This window comes from Acinonyx jubatus, chromosome B1 (genome assembly GCF_027475565.1).
Source record: "Acinonyx jubatus isolate Ajub_Pintada_27869175 chromosome B1, VMU_Ajub_asm_v1.0, whole genome shotgun sequence".
NCBI lineage: Eukaryota > Metazoa > Chordata > Mammalia > Carnivora > Felidae > Acinonyx > Acinonyx jubatus.
The window spans coordinates 6,367,800-6,387,596 of NC_069382.1; the positions used below are offsets into that span (position 1 = coordinate 6,367,800).

Below are 19,797 nucleotides of genomic sequence, written 5' to 3' on the forward strand. Positions count from 1 at the left end.
TTAAGCGTCCAACTCTTGATTTTGGTTCAGGTCATGGTTCTTGGGATCGAGCCCTGCATCAGGCTATGTGCTGACAACATGGAGCCTGCTTGATATTCTCTCTCTCTTTCTCTGCCTTTCCGCTGCTCACGTACACCCTCTCTCACTCGAAAGAAAGAAAGAAAGAAAGAAAGAAAGAAAGAGGAAAGGAAGAGAAAGAAATTTTGATTTCTATATTGAATTTATAAATCTCTGAATATGCTATTCCTTTGTATTTATAAAAACCTTATTTTGTGTCCTCACTAAATTTTAAATTTTATTCATATGCTTCTTACACATCCATTATTAAGTTTCTAAATATTTTCTGTGTTAATATTGTAAATGACCTCTTTTTCCACTGTAATTTTAAAGAAACCAATTAACCTTCTTCTCTGTTGGTTCCCTATTGTGCACAATGCTCTAATTACCAATTTTCACTATAGCCTTTACTACCCAGTTTTACTTGAGAATATCACTTTTCTTTCACTTAGGTGTGTGTTCATTGATTCGTCATGTTTACATGATGTCTCCTGATTTCCAGCTATGAAAGCAGGGAGGTGGGGGAGAGCATCAGCCGACATTTCCTTGCCTTCCTTCCCATCATTCACTAGTTGTAGAATTTCACATTTCATCCTCTGTAACATTTGCAGTGGGTTCTACACCTGTCCTCACTCTGTGTTCTTCTATGGTTCTTCCATTACACCAGCTCACCGTTCACTCCAACACCTGTACCCTACACTGCATCCTTCTTGCCTTTGGCTGAACTCAGTCCTCCAGCACACTTTCCCAAGTGGAGCTTCTCACTGTAGCTATCCTTCTTGAGTCCTTTTGTGTTGAAAAATGCCCATTGCATTTATAATGGAAGGGCAAGTGTTTGAGTAAAAAACCGTATGGGCTCACATCTCCTCTTCTTGAGGACTTTGCTGGAATTGCTCACCATCTTGTAGTGTTGAAGGCTCCTTTGTACAGGTCTGGGCCTTCCTGATAATATTGGCAACTTGATTGTTTCACCTTACTATTCTGAATATTCTTTATATTAAAAATCCAGGAATTGTATGGAGATATTAATTTGTTATTGATTGTTCTGTGTCAGATTTTCTTAGGATACCACTTCAGTTTAGTAGACTGGAGTCTTATCAGCTGAAAATCCTTTTTAAAATCTTATCCTTAAAGTGTTCCCAATTGCTTCTCAGAGGCACTGATTATGTGAATGCCAACTCCCTTTTCTCTTCCATGTCTGTCATTTCTTCCTGCTCATCCACATGAACTCTGATGTATTTCCATAACATTTAACCCATGGTACTCCATCCTGTTCCATCGTCCTCTGCTCTTTTTCCAAAACTATGCTGTCTCTTCTGTGTGCCTCCATTCTATTGTGGTTTTATTTCCTTCTTTCACTTCCTACCTTCGTTCTATAAGCTCAGATTTCTTATCTTATCTCAAAATACCTTTTCTGAGTTAATGTGTCTCTGATTTGTGTTCTGTCCCTGTTTCGAAACAAGTAATTTCTTCGTCTTCTTTATTAAGTTATGGTGCTCACTAAGTCAGAATTTTTATCCATTTCATGGTGATATTTTCAGCTGGGGGTTACTATTTTAACATTTTTTTCTCCTGTTCCTTCCTCACTTAAAAAATTTTTTTGGGGGGCGCCTGGGTGGCTCAGTCGGTTGAGCATCCGACTTCAGCTCAGGTCATGATCTCACGGTTCGTGAGTTCGAGCCCCACATCGGGCTCTGTGCTGATGGCTCAGAGCCTGGAGCCTGCTTCGGATTCTGTGTCTCCCTCTCTCTCTGCCCCTCTGCCGCTCACACTCTGACTCTCTCTCTCAAAAATAAATAAACATTAAAAAAAATTTTTTTTGGGTAATATCTTTGGAAAGGTTAGGTTTGGTTTCTGTTTGATGGTGACTCATCTTTGTCCAGGTGAAATATTCTTGGACTATCTGTTTTTAAGAGGCTTTTGTAGGGAGTAGACAGAAGTGGGTTTCAGGGCACCAGGAATCCTCCCTATGACACAAGATTATAGAAATGAATACAATCTTTCAATGGCTAATCCACCAGGATGACATACCATGTGCCATCTTATAATCAGACTCATTACTGCTGCCTCATAACCAGACTGCTTCCTACAAATATAGACTCTCATGTGATTCCTTATTCAACATGTTCCTTCCTCCTTTTTGAAGTGTGGTGCCAGTCTGGGTTCAGAGAATCTCCCACAACCTGCCCACTCACCTGATCCCACTGTTTCAGGTAAAGGACTGTTGGTGTGTCTTTTAGGGTAAAGGCATGATTTACAGAACTGTGCTCTGGCAGCATTTTTTGGGGCCTGCATGCACAGGTAGCCTTTCTTGTCTCCCTCTAATCTGGCCACATCATGAATTTGATGACAATTCATTATTATTTATACTATTTTGGAGTAATACATATCTACTAGTTTTGCAGATAATAAAATTTACATCTCTATTTCTTGTTTACCTTTTGTTTTGCTTTTGGGGAGTTCTTGAGAGAGGAAGGGGAGAATCACCATCTTTACTTTCCCACTTTAAAACCAGAAGTTTCGGGGTACCTGGGTGGCTCAGTTGGTTAAGTGTCCAGCTTCGGCTCAGGTCACAATCTCGCCGTTCAGAGTTTGAGTCCTGCATTGAGCTCTGTGCGGACAGCTCAGAGCCTGGAGCCTGCTTCGGATTCCGTGTCTCCCTCTCTCTCTCTGCCCCTCCCCCACTTGTGGTGTTTCTCTCTCTCTTTCTCTCTCTCTCTCAATCTCTCTCAAAAATAAAAATTAAAAAAAAAAACCACAGAAGTTTCTGGTTGATAATAGTCCTTTACCTGGGCTTCCTGAATCCATCTTACATACTACCACTGAGTTATTTCTAAATTGCATATTTGACAGTGTCATCTTGTTTAAAATCCTTCAATGTCTTCTCTTTACATATGGACAAATTCAACCATCCAAGATCTGATTCTATATATCCTACAATATTTTCTTTTTCCTGTACCTCAGCCAAAGGACTCATTTATGATTTCCCAAATTCACATTTAAATCTATGCTTGTAGGGGCGCCTGGGTGGCCCAGTCGGTTAAGCGTCCGACTTCGGCTCAGGTCATGATCTCACGGTCCGTGGGTTTGAGCCCCGTGTCGGGCTCTGTGCTGACAGCTCAGAGCCTGGAGCCTGTTTCAGATCCTGCGTCTCCCTCTTTCTCTGACCCTCCCCTGTTCATGCTTGCTCTCTCTCTGTCTCAAAAATAAATAAATGTTAAAAAAAATTTTTTAATAAAAAAAAAAATAAATCTATGCTTGTAGATCTTTGCCCAGAATCTTGCTTTCTCCTGGATGAGCTTCACCACGGCGCCTGCCTCATAAATGTCAACTCATCTCTTAGGACATAGATCAAGGGTTAACTCCATAGCAAAAGGTTTGCCAATTTCTCCCTTCCACGCCCCTACCCCCACAACATAGAGCAACAACTGTCCTTTCCTGTGAGACCCTTTGGGCTTACTACACTTGACAGTCATGAACTGTGACAGAGTTCATCTGTTTAATCGAGCCCAAGGCCTCTCGTGTTCTGAGATTGTATTTTGTTCATTTTGTACCCTGGTTCTGGATAAGTAACTGGCAGACTGTAGGAGCAGAGGGACTGGTTTTCCTGATGAATGGTGCTGAGTCAAGCATACTGTGTCCTTGGAAATGGGGCCAGGAGAGAGGGAGAAATTGAGAATTGGTGAGGGCTCTGGGTGCCCACCTGACTGACTTCTGTCTCTCTATAATTCCTCTCACTTGATTGCTGTGCTGCTCCTGTGAATCTGCCCAGAAATTCCAATTCAGTGCTCTCATTTTCAAGATGAGACACTAAGGCCCAGAGCTGAGAAGCTACCTGCCCAGGGAGTGTCCCTGGAGCCATAACCCAGGTATTCTGGCTTGTGTTTCTCTTGGTTAATTCAAACTTGACCCATATGTGTGTGTGTGTGTGTGTGTGTGTGTGTGTGTGTATGTGTATGTGTGTGTATGTATCTGACTGACTTATTTCACTTAGCATAATATCCTCCAGTTCCATCCATGTTGTTGCAAATGGCCAGATTTCATTCTTTGTCATTACCAAGTAGTATTCCATTGTATATATAAACCACATCTTTTCTATCCATTCATTCATTGATGGACATTTGGGCTCTTTCCATGATTTGGCTATTGTTGAAAGTGCTGCTATAAACATTGGGGTACATGCACCCCTATGAATCAGCACTCCTGTATCCTTTGGATAAATTCCTAGTAGTGCTGTTGGTGGGTCATAGGGTAGTTCTATTTTTAATCTTTTGAGGAACCTCCCCACAGTTTTCCAGAGTGACTGCACCGGTTTGCATTCCCACCAACAGTGCACGAGGGTTCCCGTTTCTGCACATCCTTGCTGATATCTGTTATTTCCTGAGTTGTTAATTTTAGCCACTCTGACCGGTGTGAGGTGGTATCTCAGTGTGGTTTTGATTTGCATTTCCCTGATGATGAGTGATGTTGAGCATCTTTTCATGTGTATGAGCATTTTCTTTTTAGGTTTACTTATTTTGAGAGAGAGACAGAGAGAGAGCAAGCATGAATGCAGAAGGGGCAGAGAGGTTAGGAGAGACAACATTCCAAGCAGGCTCCACCCTATCAGTGCAGAGCCCGATGCAGAGCTCGAACCCACAAACTACAGGATGATAGACCTGAGCCAAAACCAAGAGCTGGAGGCGTAACCAACTGAGCCACCCAAGTACCGCAGTGAGCAGTTTTTAATAATATTCCCAAATGATTTTTGTAGTTTTCAACCCAAACTGTTTTTGTCCACTTATTTCCAGTGTACTCCTGTGGAGCACCTGCCCCACACTGGAAAACACAGGAACACACCAAAGGCAGCAAAACTCTTCACTCTTCCTGGGTGGACAGCTTTACTGACTTTACAGCTCATTCAATGGCTAAAGCTTTGGTCTAGTCGTGGTTTAATGCCTTGTTTCATTATCTGTCTCCCCTCAACATGTGTCATTTCTTTTTTGCTTCTGCTATGTTTCACTATTTCCTTTTGATTTCTTCCCTTCTGCACAGAGATCTTACTTTTTCCACTTGTTTATCATCTTAGTCCTAACAAAGTCTGACAATTTCATAGAAGTTTGCTCCTCCTTCTTCTCATCTGCTCCATGTCTTCTAGTTCTCACAGCCTCAGTTTCCCCTCTTGCAATATGCTCTCTAAGGCAGCACCCTCCATCGCACCTCACGCCTCCTAAAGGAGGGCGCCTGCTCAGCTCTTGGTGGAGGCAAGTGTCTTCCCCGTGGCCTTCCTGAGAAGCAGTGACAGCGCTAAGTTCTCTGTTCCCTAAAACTTTTGCTGGTCAGTCTCCACTGGGGAAACCACATTTACAAATGCTAATAGGAGAACCTGTCGCTAGCCCTTGGGTGACCGCCAAGGGCTAGCTGCTCCTCTGGAAGTTGCCCACTCAACAGTTTCTCTGGTTCACTAGCGCAATGTGATCAGAACGAGGTCAGGCCATTAGGGGCACCTCCAGGAACAGGTGCTGGAGAATGAAGAAGAGGCTGAGGAAGCTGCCCTGCTGCCCACAGGAGGGAGAGGAGGTGAGTGAGTGCTTGGCAGAGAGCAGACTGGGGAGGATCTGGGACAGGGCTGTGTGTTCACGACCAAGTTCCCTCATTATCAGGCAGAAGGTCCCATTAACCTTCCCACTCACACTTGATTCCCTTCCCGTGGGCACACGCACACCTCTCCCAAGTGCCTTAGGACCACCCATCTCAGAGCCAAGGCGGGGGGGACTTTGGGATGTCACCTACCCCAGTTCTGTGATTTTGCAGGTGAGGGACCGATGTGATGTGACTCATAAGTCAGAGGCAGAGCCAGGACTTGAACCTAGCATCCCAAATCTCAACGTACCACTTATTTTTCTGCATCATATTCCTAAGACACCCGAAGCTATTTCTGTGGAAGAATTTAGGCTCCATGAAGTGAATTTGCATGGCAGCTAGGAGCATAGGTTTGACTCAGACTTGAGTTGAGTTCCTGCTTGGCCACTGTGTGGCCCTGTTGCCTCATCTGTAGAACACAGTCATTGTGAGAACCTACCTCTAAGGGTTGTCTTAAGGATGAAATGCAGTGATCACGGAGAGCAGGTAGCATAACGCTTTGCTCTTGGCGAGGGCTTGATGCTTGTCACTGGTTACTGGGCCCATCTGGTGTTCATTTTCATATTTACAGCTCTGCCTCAGAAGACCAAAAGCCACCTATCTACATGTATAAGATGATATAGTTCATTTAAACTGACCTAAAGTAAGATATCGGGGGCTTGAAGGCCACCTGCCTGGATTCTCCCTCGAAGCAGGAATGTACTGAGTGGTGGGCGGCGAGACCCCTGTCTGAGTGAATTAATTCCCCTGTGTGAAGTGTGAGGTTCAGAGGCCCAGAAGGGAAGGCTCAGGAGAGCCTGGGAAGCATCTGGAGAGAGGTGACCCATTAGCACAGGGAAAAGACATGAATTCCAAGTGTCTATGGTTTGGGAAAGGAGTTTCCTACTCCTACTGAGGCTAAAGTTATTGTCTGCCTGGTTCATCCAGAAGGATTCTATACTGAGGAGACAGAGTAAACAGACCCAGTCTGGAATTTTCAAGACTTCATGGTCTCCTAGGTGAAATATGGGTCAACAGGTAATAGGACATCCAGCTGGTTCATGATGGCAAGAAGATAGTTCTTTTTTTTTTTTTTTTTTTTCTAGCTAGAGAGAGAAAGAGTTCATTCAGTGAGACCATCTTGTCAGAATGTTGTCAGTAAGCTCAGACCTCCGCAGGCCAGGGAGTGGGCTGAGAACACAGCAGCCAGTATTTTGTTTTCTCATCGTAGAAAAGAGAACAGAAGTGCTGACCTGGGGCCGTCTGCTCTGCTGCCTGCCCTTCTCGAGGGCGCCTTCCGGGAGAACAGACCTCGGGGCATTTGCTGCCCCAAGACTCAGGGAGAATTTTGCTAGAGTCATGTGATCTATCTATCTATCTATCTTTCTTTCTTTCTCTCTCTTTCTCTGCCACACACACTCATCTCTCTCTCCCTCTCTGCCTGTCTCTCTCCCTCTCTCTCTTTCTGTCTCCTTCTATTCCCCTCCTTCCCTTCATTTCTACTTTCTTTCCTTAAAGATATCAATGACCTTTACTTTGGACAGTTTTTCTCCCATTTCCTACATCCTCCAGAGATTGCTCTCAGGGCTTATAAAGAGTGGTAGCCCAAATTCCTTGACCCAAAGTGGATTTTCTCTGGCTCTCACTAGTCAAATGGAAAACTTGATATAAACTAAATCAGCTCAATTTTGGACACTCAGAGAGTGGTGGAGTCAGTCCGGGGGACACACAAGCACTGGATGATCATGTTGTCATTAAAACACTCTCAGTTCCTTCACTGGACACACACTGGTTTCTGATGCCCAGAAGACATCTGGGCTGAAACCACAGCCTGTGCTTAATGCATGAGTTGAAATTCGTAATCAAGTCCTGGAACAAAAACCAAAGGTTTTCATGGAAGAGGTCACATGTAACAATTAACTACTGAAGCATCCATTTTTTAAAAACTTTTTTTTTAAATCTAGTTTTGAAAAATCTTGTTAGGTTGTTGGGTATTAAGGAAGCTGATCTTTAACACAGGAAGGGAGGAAAAAGAGAGCAAGAAAGAAGAAAATGGGGGAAATAGGACAAAGTTTGCATTGTGGTGACCGGGAGGCATCTCCTGCAGGCTTGGCTGTGACACTGTCTTGACCTTCTAGGTTGACCATAGCTCCCCCACTGTGAAGCAAGTAGGTTGGGTGAAGTGATCTCTGAAGGCTCCAGTAATTGTGAGTCTATACAATTCGATGAGAGGAGAAAATAAGAAATATGTATCTCAGAATCAAAGGCGTTAAATCATAATTATTATAGATTTATGATTTTATGCTTGAGAATCCATTGAGAAATAATCACAAGAAGACCAATACAGTCCAACCGGGGGGGCCAGTGACAAAATTATTGTAGATCATCAATAGCATTTTCTATGCAAATAGTAGCCAATTATAAAATACAAAGAGAGAAGATTATAACTCAAATAGAAAGAAAAACCATAAAATATCTAGAGATAAAGTCACAAGAAATGTCCTGGATCTAGATGAAGACCTGTATTGAAGGTCTTAAAAAAGTTATGTTGAAGAAAGGCAAAAACTAGTAAGTTGAAACCTTATTCTTAGAAAGACTCAATTATCCATTTTTTCTTAAGTAAAACCTGTCATTTCAATGCAGTGTCAGTTAACAAAGCAATAAAATTATTTTTAACTTGAGTAAATTGTTGAAAAGTTATTTTGTAAAAGTGAATCATTGAGAGTGGCTGTGAATCTTGGCAAGAACTATAAGCGAAGTCTTGACTCTTTTTTTCTGTTTTTTAATGCCACATTAAAAAATTTTTTTATACAGTTGACCCTTGACCCCTGAAAAGAAGCAAATAATTTTTTTTCCCTTTAAGTTTTTATTTAAATTCCAGTTAACATACAATGTAATACTAGTTTCAGGTGTACAATATAGTGACTCATCACTTCCATAGCATCCCCAGTGCTCATCACAAAGGCGTCCTTAATCCCCATCACCTATTTCCCCACCCCCCACCCCCCCCACCCCCCCCGCCCACCTCCCCTCTGGTGACCATCTGTTTGCTCTGTAGTTAAGAGTCTGTTTCTTGGTTTGCCTCTCTTTTCACTTTGCTCATTTATTTTGTTTCTGAAATTCCACATGAGTGAAATCATATGGTGTTTCTCTTTCTCTGACTGCCTCATTTTGCCTAGCATTATACTCTCTCGTTCCACCTACATCATCGCAAATGGCGAGATTTCATTCTTTTCATGGACGGGTAATATTCCATCGTACGGAATGCCGGTTAACGTCGTGCAGCACCGCACAGGAAGAGACACGCAGGAGAGCGGACAAGAACGGAGTCCACCCCACGACCTGAGCCTTTCTGGGCACTTGATACCTGCTAAAGTTAGGATTTAGGTGCTCTGACTAGTATGCAAAATGCCCCATCTGTTCTCTCCAGGGTGTCCCGAGGTACTGTCACATCAGGGTAGGGGTCTGGTCATCGTCCGTACCTTCCCATCATGTGTGGTTTGGTTTCTCTTCCGTGCAAGCCTCCGTGTTCGAAGAGAACAGAGACATGAACTCAAATTTGTGCCTCTTCTCTGAGGCAGCACAGGACTAGAGAGTGGGGGCATGTCTGTGAGCCCGGGAAATTCCCATTTCTGAGTGGAGCACAAAAGAGTCTCCATGTCACTGCTGGGAACTCGGGTCTGTCACAGCTTTTCAGAACAGCTTCTGCCTCTGCGCCAAAGAATCGAGGACAGACCTGACCAGGAATACAGACATAATTAGCTAAACACACAGACAAAACCTGTCTTTAAGAAAAACCAAACATGAATGAAGTAAAAAGTAATCATTCAAGAGTAGCCATGAATTCTGGCTACTAGATGAGTGGGTACAGGGCAAAAAGGAAGCCAGAAACAGTTTTTGTAACACACGTGATAAAAGATGAGTGACCTTAAATATTTATAGAGTTGTCTGAAATCAGTAAGAACAGATGAATGGGAAAATAGAAAACCAAGTGAAGTGTATAGACAGGTAACAAGAGACAAAAATAACCGATGAACATTGTTAAAAAATGCTCAACTTTTTCAGAAATAATTTTAACAAGATATACTAAAGCAAGCAGGAATAATAATAATTATTATTATTATTTTAAGTTTATTTATTTAGCGAGAGAGCACAAGCAGCAAGGGGCAGAGAGAATGGGAGAGAGAGAGAATTCCAAGCAGGACCTATGCAGTCAGCACAGAGCCTGACCTGGGGCTCGAACTCACCAACCATGAGATTATGACCTGAGACGCAACCAAGAATCGGACGCTTAACTGACTGAGCCACCAGGTGCCCACAGACGGGAAGGTATTATTATTCACTAATGTGATTTGCAAAGATTGAAAACATTGATAATAACTAGTACCAATAAGAAGATCAAGAGTCCAAAGATATTTTTGCACGTTGTCAGTAAGAGGATAAAGTAGTAACAACAGTTTCTGGAGTGGGCAGCTGGGCAACACCTATGAAACTTGAAATACGCAGGCAGTTGACTGTCCATGTATCGGCATTTATATAAACGTTGAAGATCCTGTGAATTTCTAAAGATACATGTATAGTCATCCAAATATGTGAAGCAAATGTATTTGAATAGATGTTAAAGAATTTCCAAGATAATATTTACCATGGGGGAAACCCACCTATATGAAGTATGATTCTATATTTTAAACGTAAAAATTAGTATTTACATCATTTTATTCACAAGGAAAAAGAACAAAAGTACTCTGAATTGTAAACAGCATTTATAATTCAAAGGTAGGGCTATGGGTTTGTTTGTTTGTTTTTAACCTTCCAGTTTTTACATTATTTGCAATTTTCCAAAGTGTATTTTTTTTAATGTCAGAAAAGTAACTGAAGTGAAAATAAAGGATAAAATTCAAATCCTAGGAATAATTTGGCATATTTTCCCCCTATTTTTTTAAGTTTTTAAAAAATTTATTACTTATTTTGAGAGAGAGAGAGAGAGAGAGAGAGAGCCAGTGAGGGAGGGGCAGAGAGAGAGGGGGACAGACCATCCCAAGCAGGCTCCATGCCGACAGCAGAGAGCCCAATGCAGGGCTTGAACCCATGAACTGTGAGATCATGACCTGAACCGAAGTCAGACGCCCAACTGACTGAGACACCCAGTGCCCATTTCCCCTATTTCTTCCTTCAACATGGATTCTCCAGAAAGATTATAGCTAATCCATTGCCATTCTGGATCTTCTGTAAGGAGCACTGGACCATCCCATCAGCTTGCCTCAATGAACTGTCTTACCTGTGAAGAACTCTCTTCATTCTCCTTTCCTAGCAGCTTGACTGCCGGCCCCTACCACTCACCTGCAGGGGTATAGCTTCGGCACTGCCTGGACGCCAGCGTCACTCCATGTGGTCAGATAGCAGTGCCTCTAAAAACAACTACCCGTCGATCCAGGAATTACACTGCTGGGCATTAATCAAAAATAGAAAAACACTAATTCAAAGGGATACATGCACCCCTATGTTTATAGCAGCACTAGTTACATTAGCCAAGATATGGAAGCAGCCCAAGTGTCCATCGAATGGATTTTTAAAGAAGATACGGGGAGTATATATACAATGGAATATTATTCAACCACAAAAAAGAATGAAACCTTGCCATTTGCAGTAACATGGGTGGAACCAGAGACTGTTATGCTAAGTGAAATAAGTCAGAGAAAGACAAATACCATATGATCTCACTCATAATATAGAATTCAAGAAACAAAACAAACAAGCAAAGGGAAAAAAGAAAGAGAGAGGCAAACCAAGAAAGAGACTCTTAACTCCAGAGAACAAACTGATGGTCACCAGAGAGGAGGTGGGTGGGGGATGGGGGAAATACGGGCTGGGGATTAAGGCTGCACTTGTGATGACCATTGGGTATGGTATGGAATTGCTGGATGAATATATTTTACACTGGAAACTAATCTAGCACACTCTATGTTAACTATGCTGGAATTACAATAGAAAACTTAGCAAAAAAGAAAAAAGACAGCACTGCCTCAAACTAAATGTGGAGAGAAACACGAGGCAAGCAGCGGGGGCTCAGGGAACAAGAAGGGCCAGAGCCGATGGAGGAGTGGGGCCTCGGGCAGAGGGAGTTCATCTTGACACCAACCCCTGGGCTGCCGTGACTTCCTCTGACACAGAACCTTGGGCTTCTGACCTTGTCCTCCTGATTTTCACCATCAGGCCTTTGGGACCCTCAGCTCCGTCACCATGAGACTTCTCCAGGTGGTCCTTGCTGCTGTGTTTATCATTTTCCAGGTACTGCCCGGTAAATACCAAGCACGATGCCCGTTCTTAGCGTCATTTTGTTGTTTCCCTTCCCTCAGTCAACCACAGTTGAAGAGTAAAGTATCAGGGAGCTACTCGGAGGCCATGTCTACACCCCAAAATAACTTTCTGCAAAGTTTAAGAATTCCTTCGGAGGGAATTCCAAACATCCTGTTAAAAGGGCTGGTTAGGTAGCTGTCTTCTCCTGCCTCCCCTTCCCTGTGGATGAACTGGATGATTGGAAACAGAATCTGCTGGCTCACGTGTTGGTATCACCTGGTGTGGAGACAGAGATCCTTCACACAGGCTCCGCCTGGGGACCGCTTGACCCTCGTGTCATGGTGGTGGCCTTGAGTTTCTTCTGAAGGGCGAGGCTTCCTTCAGATGGTTCCGTGAGGGTGGGGATGGGTGCGGGGTGGCGGGGGGTGGGGGGATCAGTGAGGAGCACCGGTGGCACAGGTTACCCTCTGGTTAATGCCCAGTTGTCCCCACCTCAGGAAGAACCATCCATCCAGTGGTTGTCACCAACCATGATGTCTCATGGAAAAATGAGAGGGGAAGGCCTTGGAGCTGAACCACTCATTGTAGATGTCCAGCGGGGAAATCGAGGGCTTCCCCCCACCCCCCAGGTCCCTGGCACGCCCCCCACCCCTGCCCCAGACCTGCGGCTTCATACAAACACCTTTTCGTTTCCAGCTGCCACCAGGGCGTTCAACTTTGAAAGACCCTGTTACCTGCGTGGTGGAATCTGCCTGAAGCAAGGGACCCCAGACTGTGAGCCTTTCCGAGGGCCCTGCCGGGCGTTCACCGTTTGCTGCAAAGTGAAGGGCTTATGGGGGCGGGCAGCAGCCGAGAAGCCCTGACCCCCGGGTCCGAAGCAGGGCACCCCCATCTGAATAAAAGCAAACAACGTTCAGGTCTAACTAATCAGTCATCTTATCTTTAGGATTGATTAAAGGAAATCGTTGTTTTTTGGGAAGGGGGTGTCGGAGAGGGAGACAATTTAAGAATAAAATTTTTATTATGCTTTACATTTTGCAAAGCTTTTTCTTTCTTTTTAAGTTCTATTTGTTTATTTTAAGGCAGAGAGAGAGGGTAGGAGAGGGGCAGAGAGAGAGGGAGAACATTGATCAGGCTCTGTGTTGCCAGCGCAGAGCCCAATGCGAGGCTCGAACTCTCACAAAGCTGTGAGATCACGACCTGAGTGGAAACCAAGAGTCGGGTGCTTAACCGACTGAGCCACTCAGGGGCCCCACACAGCCTCTTCATTCACAGAACATATGTCATCCTTAGAGTGTTTCAGTTTGTCAGCCCCACTTTGCTGATGTAGAAACCACACTCAGATGAGTTACTTAACTGACCCGAGATGACACCATCAGTAAAAGAACATAATCTAAGATTTTTCTTTTGGCTGGTCTACAGTACTCTGTCTGCTTGAAAGGGAAGTTATGGTTTCCTTAACAATTGCAGGGAGGCTGGATAGGAAAGGATCCCCCATCGTGGGGTGAGGCCATACAAGGACAGAGCTTTGTCCTGGGACCTGCCGGTGCAGTGGGCAACCCGCCCAGTGGGAGGACACTGTCGAGGGAGCACAGCACCCAGCATGTGGTGGTGGTTCACGCAGGTGCACAGGGAGACCATCCAGAAAGGAGCGTCAGGTGCAGGTCAGAAGGCTCTAGTGTGGATTGCTGTGATTATTCTGTGTCTTCCTTGTTCACTTTTCTTGTTCAGGGCATGACGTCTGCTGTAGTATCCTGCGTAAGTCACCTCTCCACGACAGGTGTCACTGTCTTGCCTCTGCAGAGTGGCTTTCTACAATGTACAAAGCAAACCTGGAGGTGGGGGTGTGGGGAGAGGAGGCAGGAAGTAGTGCGAGGTGCCCGGGAGGCTGGAGGACAAAGAGGAGAGGGAAGTTTTACTAGCGTTCTTCCAAAACCGGAAGAGTCACATGGGAAAGAAAAGAGTGTGCCTGGAGCTATGGTCAGTAACAGTGTGGGCCATCTACATGACCGGGTCCCCGTCACTGAACAACTAAAGAAAATTCAGTGCAAGTGTGTACACGAACAATAGACTATTATCAGCTGTAAATGAGCATCTGCAAAGCTATTCGGATCCAGGTACAAATGTTAGCCTCCTGGGTGTTCTCAGTGGGCACTGGCTTCCCACGCGGTCTGCGTACAGGACTCACAGGACTTGGACATTCCTCGTGTCTGTGACATCAGTCCACAGTGTGCCCCATCATAATGGTTCTGGGTCCAGTAGTCAAATGGTCTCCCACCACCAGGAGAATTTAGGAACCGACTTGTACCCCAATGTTTATAGCAGCACTCTCAACAATAGCCAAATTACGGAAAGAGCCTAAATGTCCATCAACTGATGAATGGATAAAGAAATTGTGGTTTATATACGCAATGGAGTACAATGTGGCAATAAGAAAGAATGAAACATGGCCCTTGGTAGCAACGTGGATGGAACTGGAGAGTGTGATGCTAAGTGAAACAAGCCATACAGAGAAAGACAGATACCATATGTTTTCACTCTTATGTGGATCCTGAGAAACTTAACAGAAACCCATGGGGGAGGGGAAGGAAAAAAAAAAGAGGTTAGAGTGGGAGAGAGCCAAAGCATAAGAGACTCTTAAAAACTGAGAACAAATTGAGGGTTGATGGGGGGTGGGAGGGAGGGAAGGGTGGGTGATGGGTATTGGGGAGGGCACCTTTTGGGATGAGCACTGGGTGTTGTATGGAAACCAATTTGACAATAAATTTCATATATTAAAAAAATAAATAAATACATAACTCATCTCCTTATTTGTATTTCTTCACCACGAGGTGCAAACCCTCTTTGCTTTCCAGTCTCTCTCTCCCACCATTCACAGGCCCACCGACATCCCTGTCTTACGCGCTGTCTGGAAAACCCCAGCACGGCCCTGTGCCTCTACTCCATGCTTTTGCATGCCTTTTGCTCTTGGTTCAAGCACGGAGGACTGGCTTGGTAACAGAGGAACTAGAACCCTGGAGGGGAGGGCAGGGGAGGGGAGGGGACGGAAGGACCCCCAATGGGGCATGTGGAACTCTTTGTCATGGGGGAAGAGAAAGAAGAGGCAGGAACACCCAACCTGAGTTCTGTTTGTGTTGTCGCATCTCCGACTATCCTTTTCATGGTAAAACGTCTGGTTCTGACTTGGCCGCCAGAATTGCTGGACTACTTGGACAAAATTCACCCATTATGTCAACTTTCATTCATTCATTTTCCTTAACTCGTATTTATTAAGCAGTAAGCCAAACAAAAAACATTCCTACCTTCGTGGTGCTTATATTCTAACAGGGGAGATGGAAATAAAAACATGTGATACTTTAAATATTTATAAGTGCAAAATTTGAAAAAAAAAATCAGGAAAAGGATATGAAGTCCTGGGTATGTGGGAGGGTGTGCAGGGAAGGCCCCACAGGCAAGTTCATGAGTGGCAAAACAGTCTTTCTGGATCTGACTGTCTGTTGTGAAGTTTAGTTGGTTATTCCAAGTCTGAGTTTGTGCTCACTCTTGGGAAATCCCTAGAAATTGTTAGGTCTTGTAATTTTTTTCCTGGGGGCATGGGCAGAAGGAGAGAGAGAACCTTAGGTAGACTCCGTCCAGCACGGAGCCAGATGCAGAGCTCAATCTCACCTGAGATCATGTTTTTAATCTCATCTCATCTCATCTCATCATCTCATCTCATCTCTTCATCTTACCCATTGACGCCCTTAGCCACTCAGAAGGATCTACAATAAATTTTTCAACACATCAAAGATGATACAGGTGCTACCTCAATAGCATCATGCTTTTGGGGCAGACATCCATGTGGAAATACTGGCTTGCTCTTAGTCTGGGACACAGACTCAACAATCTATGCCATGCGCTCTAGAATTACAGTAAGAAACTCTTGGAGGAGATAAAGCCATCATTAGTTTTCTGGCCTTCTGGTTCACAGTTATCCACCACTTAAGTTATGCTAAGCTAACCTGTGCATTTAGTTGACTCCGCTTAACAATACTAGAAATAAGAGTACATGCAAAGAAATTTATTCCTCAAAGAATGGAAGTTGCTAGTAATTGGGAGACTGAACAGGTAGGACACAGAGAAATATTTATAGGAACCTACCTGTTACCACAGAGATGCTCCAGTTATGTCCCAGGAAACACTCAGGGAAACATTTGCCCCATTTCTACCATGATCAGAGGGATATGGTTAGCAGTGACTGACATTTTTTTTTTTAAGATTTTATTTTTAAGTAATCTGAACATCCAATGTGGAGCTCAAAGTCACAACCCCTAGATCAAGAGTCACATACTCTACCAACTGAGCCAGCCAGGCACCCCAAGATTGACATTCTTAACTTTTCTGTCTACCCTAGAGACAACAAATATTACAACAGACCATATTAACTATTATTTTGATTCCAAAGATTCCTCCACATTTGCTTTGTCCTCATGTGTTTTCTCTACAGTTACCTGGCTCTTGAATTCGTGTTCTCAAGATAGATGGTCAGACAATATGAGGGATCAGCTTCCGGGAGAAATGGGGCCAACAGTAGAGTTTTCCAGAGGTGCCAGGTATGAGTGGGGTCCTTAGTCTCCTGCAGAACCCATTGATATCTGGCAAAAACTAATTAGAGGAAAAGGGTTACAGATTCACTGTCACAGGTCAGATTTTAAAGAGTGTCATCAATCATATGTCTATTACATATTTTGTATTTGGTATGTGTCTTAGTTCATTTGGGCTGCTATAAGAATACCATAGACCAAGTGGCTTGTAACCAACAGTGTATGTATTTATTTCTTACCATTCTAGAGGCTGGAAGGCCAAGATCAAGATGCTGGCAGATTCCATGGGCAAGGGGCCACGTCCTGTTCACAGATGGTTGTCTTTTTGCTGTATCCTCACATGGTGGTAGGGACAAGGGAGTTCTCTGGGGTCTCTTCTGTAGACACCTGATCACCTCCCAGAGGCCACCCAAATACCATCACACTGGGGCTTCAGCTTTAACATATGAATTTTAGGGGGACATACTCAGTATGACTCTAAAAGCCCTAACATATTTAGTCCTCTGAAATTTTAGGAATTGCAATAATAAATATTAAGACTTTTGATTTTTTTGTTATATAAGCTATGCATACTTTTTCTCTATGAAACACTGAAAAATCTAAAAATACATACAAAAAAGTTATAATCTATTTTCATGCTCCACTTAGTTTATCAAATAGTTTTCCTTCAAATGAATAGTTAATCAACTCTGTATGATTTATCCACCGCCCTCTGTCACCATTCACATGAAAGCCATCTTTATTGTGAACTGAATGTCAGTGTCTGCATGGTGGCTTCTCTGTTTGGATGTCTGGGTTTTTTTGTTTTGTTTTGTTTTGTTTTTCTGTTTGGGGCCTATGCTTCATATTTCAAGCTTCACCATTATTTATTTATTTATTTATTTATTTATTTATTTTTATTTTTTAAGTTTACTGATTTGTTTTGAGAGAGAGTAAGTGCAAATGGGGAAGGCACAGAGAGAGAGAGAGAGAGAGAGAGAGAGAGAGCGCAAATCCCAAGTAGGCTGCATACTGTGAGCATAGAGCCTGACGAGGGGCCAGATCTCACAACAGTGAGGTCATGACCTGAACCAAAATCAAGGGTCGGACACTCAACCAACTGAGCCACCCAGGTGCCCCCAAGCTTCAGTGTCATTATAAACAATAATAACTGGTAGTGGAAGTCACCATTGTTACTCTTTATAAAAATATCCTTATTTATTCTTGCACATTTCCCCTATACAATGAATTTTTTACATGGGCTGGGTTAAGATCATAAACATCTTTAAGTCCTAATTTCTAAATGATCACTAGTCTATGGAAAGTTACTATTAGCCAACTTATTATCCTTTTAAAATGTATAATTTTTACTGGATTCTAAGAGCCAGTCCTTATGTAAAGAGACTAGTGGACTATCCCGCAGTGGTAAAGAACTCAGAATCTGGAACCAGACTTCTGACTCTCATTTTGATTTCACCACATACAAACTTTATCACTATATACCAAGTATCTCTAAGTATCCTCATGTGTACTTTTAGGGATCATATTAGTACCTGCATGAAGTAAGGCCACTTTGCTTCTGGCTTCAGGAAGACAATAATAATCCCCTTCATTATGGTCTTCTTGATTGGTTCTACTCAATTACATAAATGTAAGATATCAACTATGATCCAGGGAGAAGAGGGAAAGATACAAAAATCTGCCACTTCTGAGGACATTTTTGTAGACAACAGTTCATTCAGAATCAGCAGATCATTGTTTTTTGAGGAACCCAAGATCTTCTGGGTGAAGAAAAACTGAAATGTCATGCCCTGCTCCCCGAGATTCTGAGTCAGGGTCAGCTGAGCCAAACCCCAGGAACAGAGGAGATAAACAGCAGGTTAAATAAAATTTGAGAGGTTGGTTACACTAAATCCCCTGCTTCAAGGCAAGGGCCTAATTTGGGAAGAGACCTTGTTTTTCTTTGGTCTGTGGCTAAGAAGGAAAGCCCTTGGCTTTCCCCTACACTGGGACTATGTTTCCTTGGCAGTACAAGAGCCAAGAGCACGAGGTTTTCTCAGTCATGAAACATGACTGTGGCGGGGTCAGGGACCTGAATCAGCAGGGTAATCACTGGGACAGTAGACTTTCACTGGTCAGAGTAGACAGGACCAGTCCTTATTAAGAACACAGGACATGGCTGAGCAGAGCCTAGATTTCAGCTCTTTGGAGAACAGAGGGACCACCTCTTCAGGGAGAACAGAGTCTGGTGACGTAGGTGATGGTTTTCATTCTACTGAGCACTTGAGAGATTAGTGGAAGAATATAAGGACTTTGTGTGACTGTATTTGTACTCGGAGCTGAAGGAGCAGATTATACTAGTTCCATGAGAATAATTGGAGAAAAAAAATTCTACAAACCACCCCAGGTTTTTCATAGAGTAAATTCTCCATCGATCCTAGCCGTTTTGATTTTATGACCACTACCATGACTGTTCTTCCTCAGGCCTTGATTCATCAAGCGCTCACAAAAGAAATTCCCCCAGCTCTGCACCGAACATTGGTAATCATTACCCTTGTTTATTTCACGGGCGTTCATTGTCCAGTGAGTGGACATTGTCAGTGCTCTGATCACAATGGACATTCTCTTCCGTGTTTAGTCACTCTGATCAGACTTATAAATGAGGAGACTTTAAACTACTTTTTATTCAACCTTATTACACCTGCCATTTGTCTTTTCCTTTCCAGGAGCTTCTGAGGAGGCCTCCACTGACTCGGCACTATGAGACTGTTTTCCCTTCTCATCTTCGTCGTCTTCTTCATCTCGCATGTAGCTCCAGGTAAACCCTCTTCGGCATCTCCTTAAACTGGGACCTGCTCTCTTGTCCAATCTGATGTCATTCATACAAATAGGCTCTCCTTTCTTGAAGCCTCCACCCGCCGAGGTGTGTTTGAACTAGAATTCACCATCCTCATTCTCTGGGTATTGCGTTTAGTGACTGCCTGTGAGGGCTGGCAAAGAGGACCCTTAGAGGTTTTCTAGAAGGAGGCAATTCATGTATTTAGAACCATGGCATTTTGGAAGAAACTTGAAGTGTATTTTGCTCCACACCTTGAGCAAGTGGTGGTAAGAATAAAGAGAGGGGGAGAGGGGCACTTCACTTCCTGCCTGGTGTTCATTCCTGACACCACAGAAGTGCTGAGTATCACTGAACAGCTCAAGTGCTTTACAGAGTACTACAGCTACTTGGATTTGGTGGGGGCGGGGGAGAAGATTGGCCTATGTGGATGAGCATCATGAG

At 43.6% G+C, this 19,797-nt stretch overlaps 1 protein-coding gene across 10 annotated transcripts in view; it reads left to right on the top strand.

Annotated features, from left to right (window-relative positions):
* Positions 1 to 19,286, top strand: part of LOC113596536 (uncharacterized) — an 87,443-nt gene extending 68,157 nt beyond the window's left edge. For 6 of the 10 annotated variants that reach the window (XM_053216235.1, XM_053216232.1, XM_053216234.1 and 3 more), the window contains 2 exons: positions 11,872 to 11,956; positions 12,652 to 12,985. In XM_053216235.1, the coding sequence (XP_053072210.1) occupies positions 11,872 to 11,956; positions 12,652 to 12,818 (252 nt within the window). In that variant the 3' untranslated portion in view covers positions 12,819 to 12,985. Of the gene's footprint in view, positions 1 to 11,871; positions 11,957 to 12,651; positions 12,986 to 16,441; positions 16,548 to 19,243 lie in introns of those variants that run through there. The other 4 variants (XR_008295787.1, XM_053216233.1, XR_008295792.1 and 1 more) reach the window with 3 other exon arrangements.
* Positions 19,287 to 19,797: the final 511 nt, after the last annotated feature.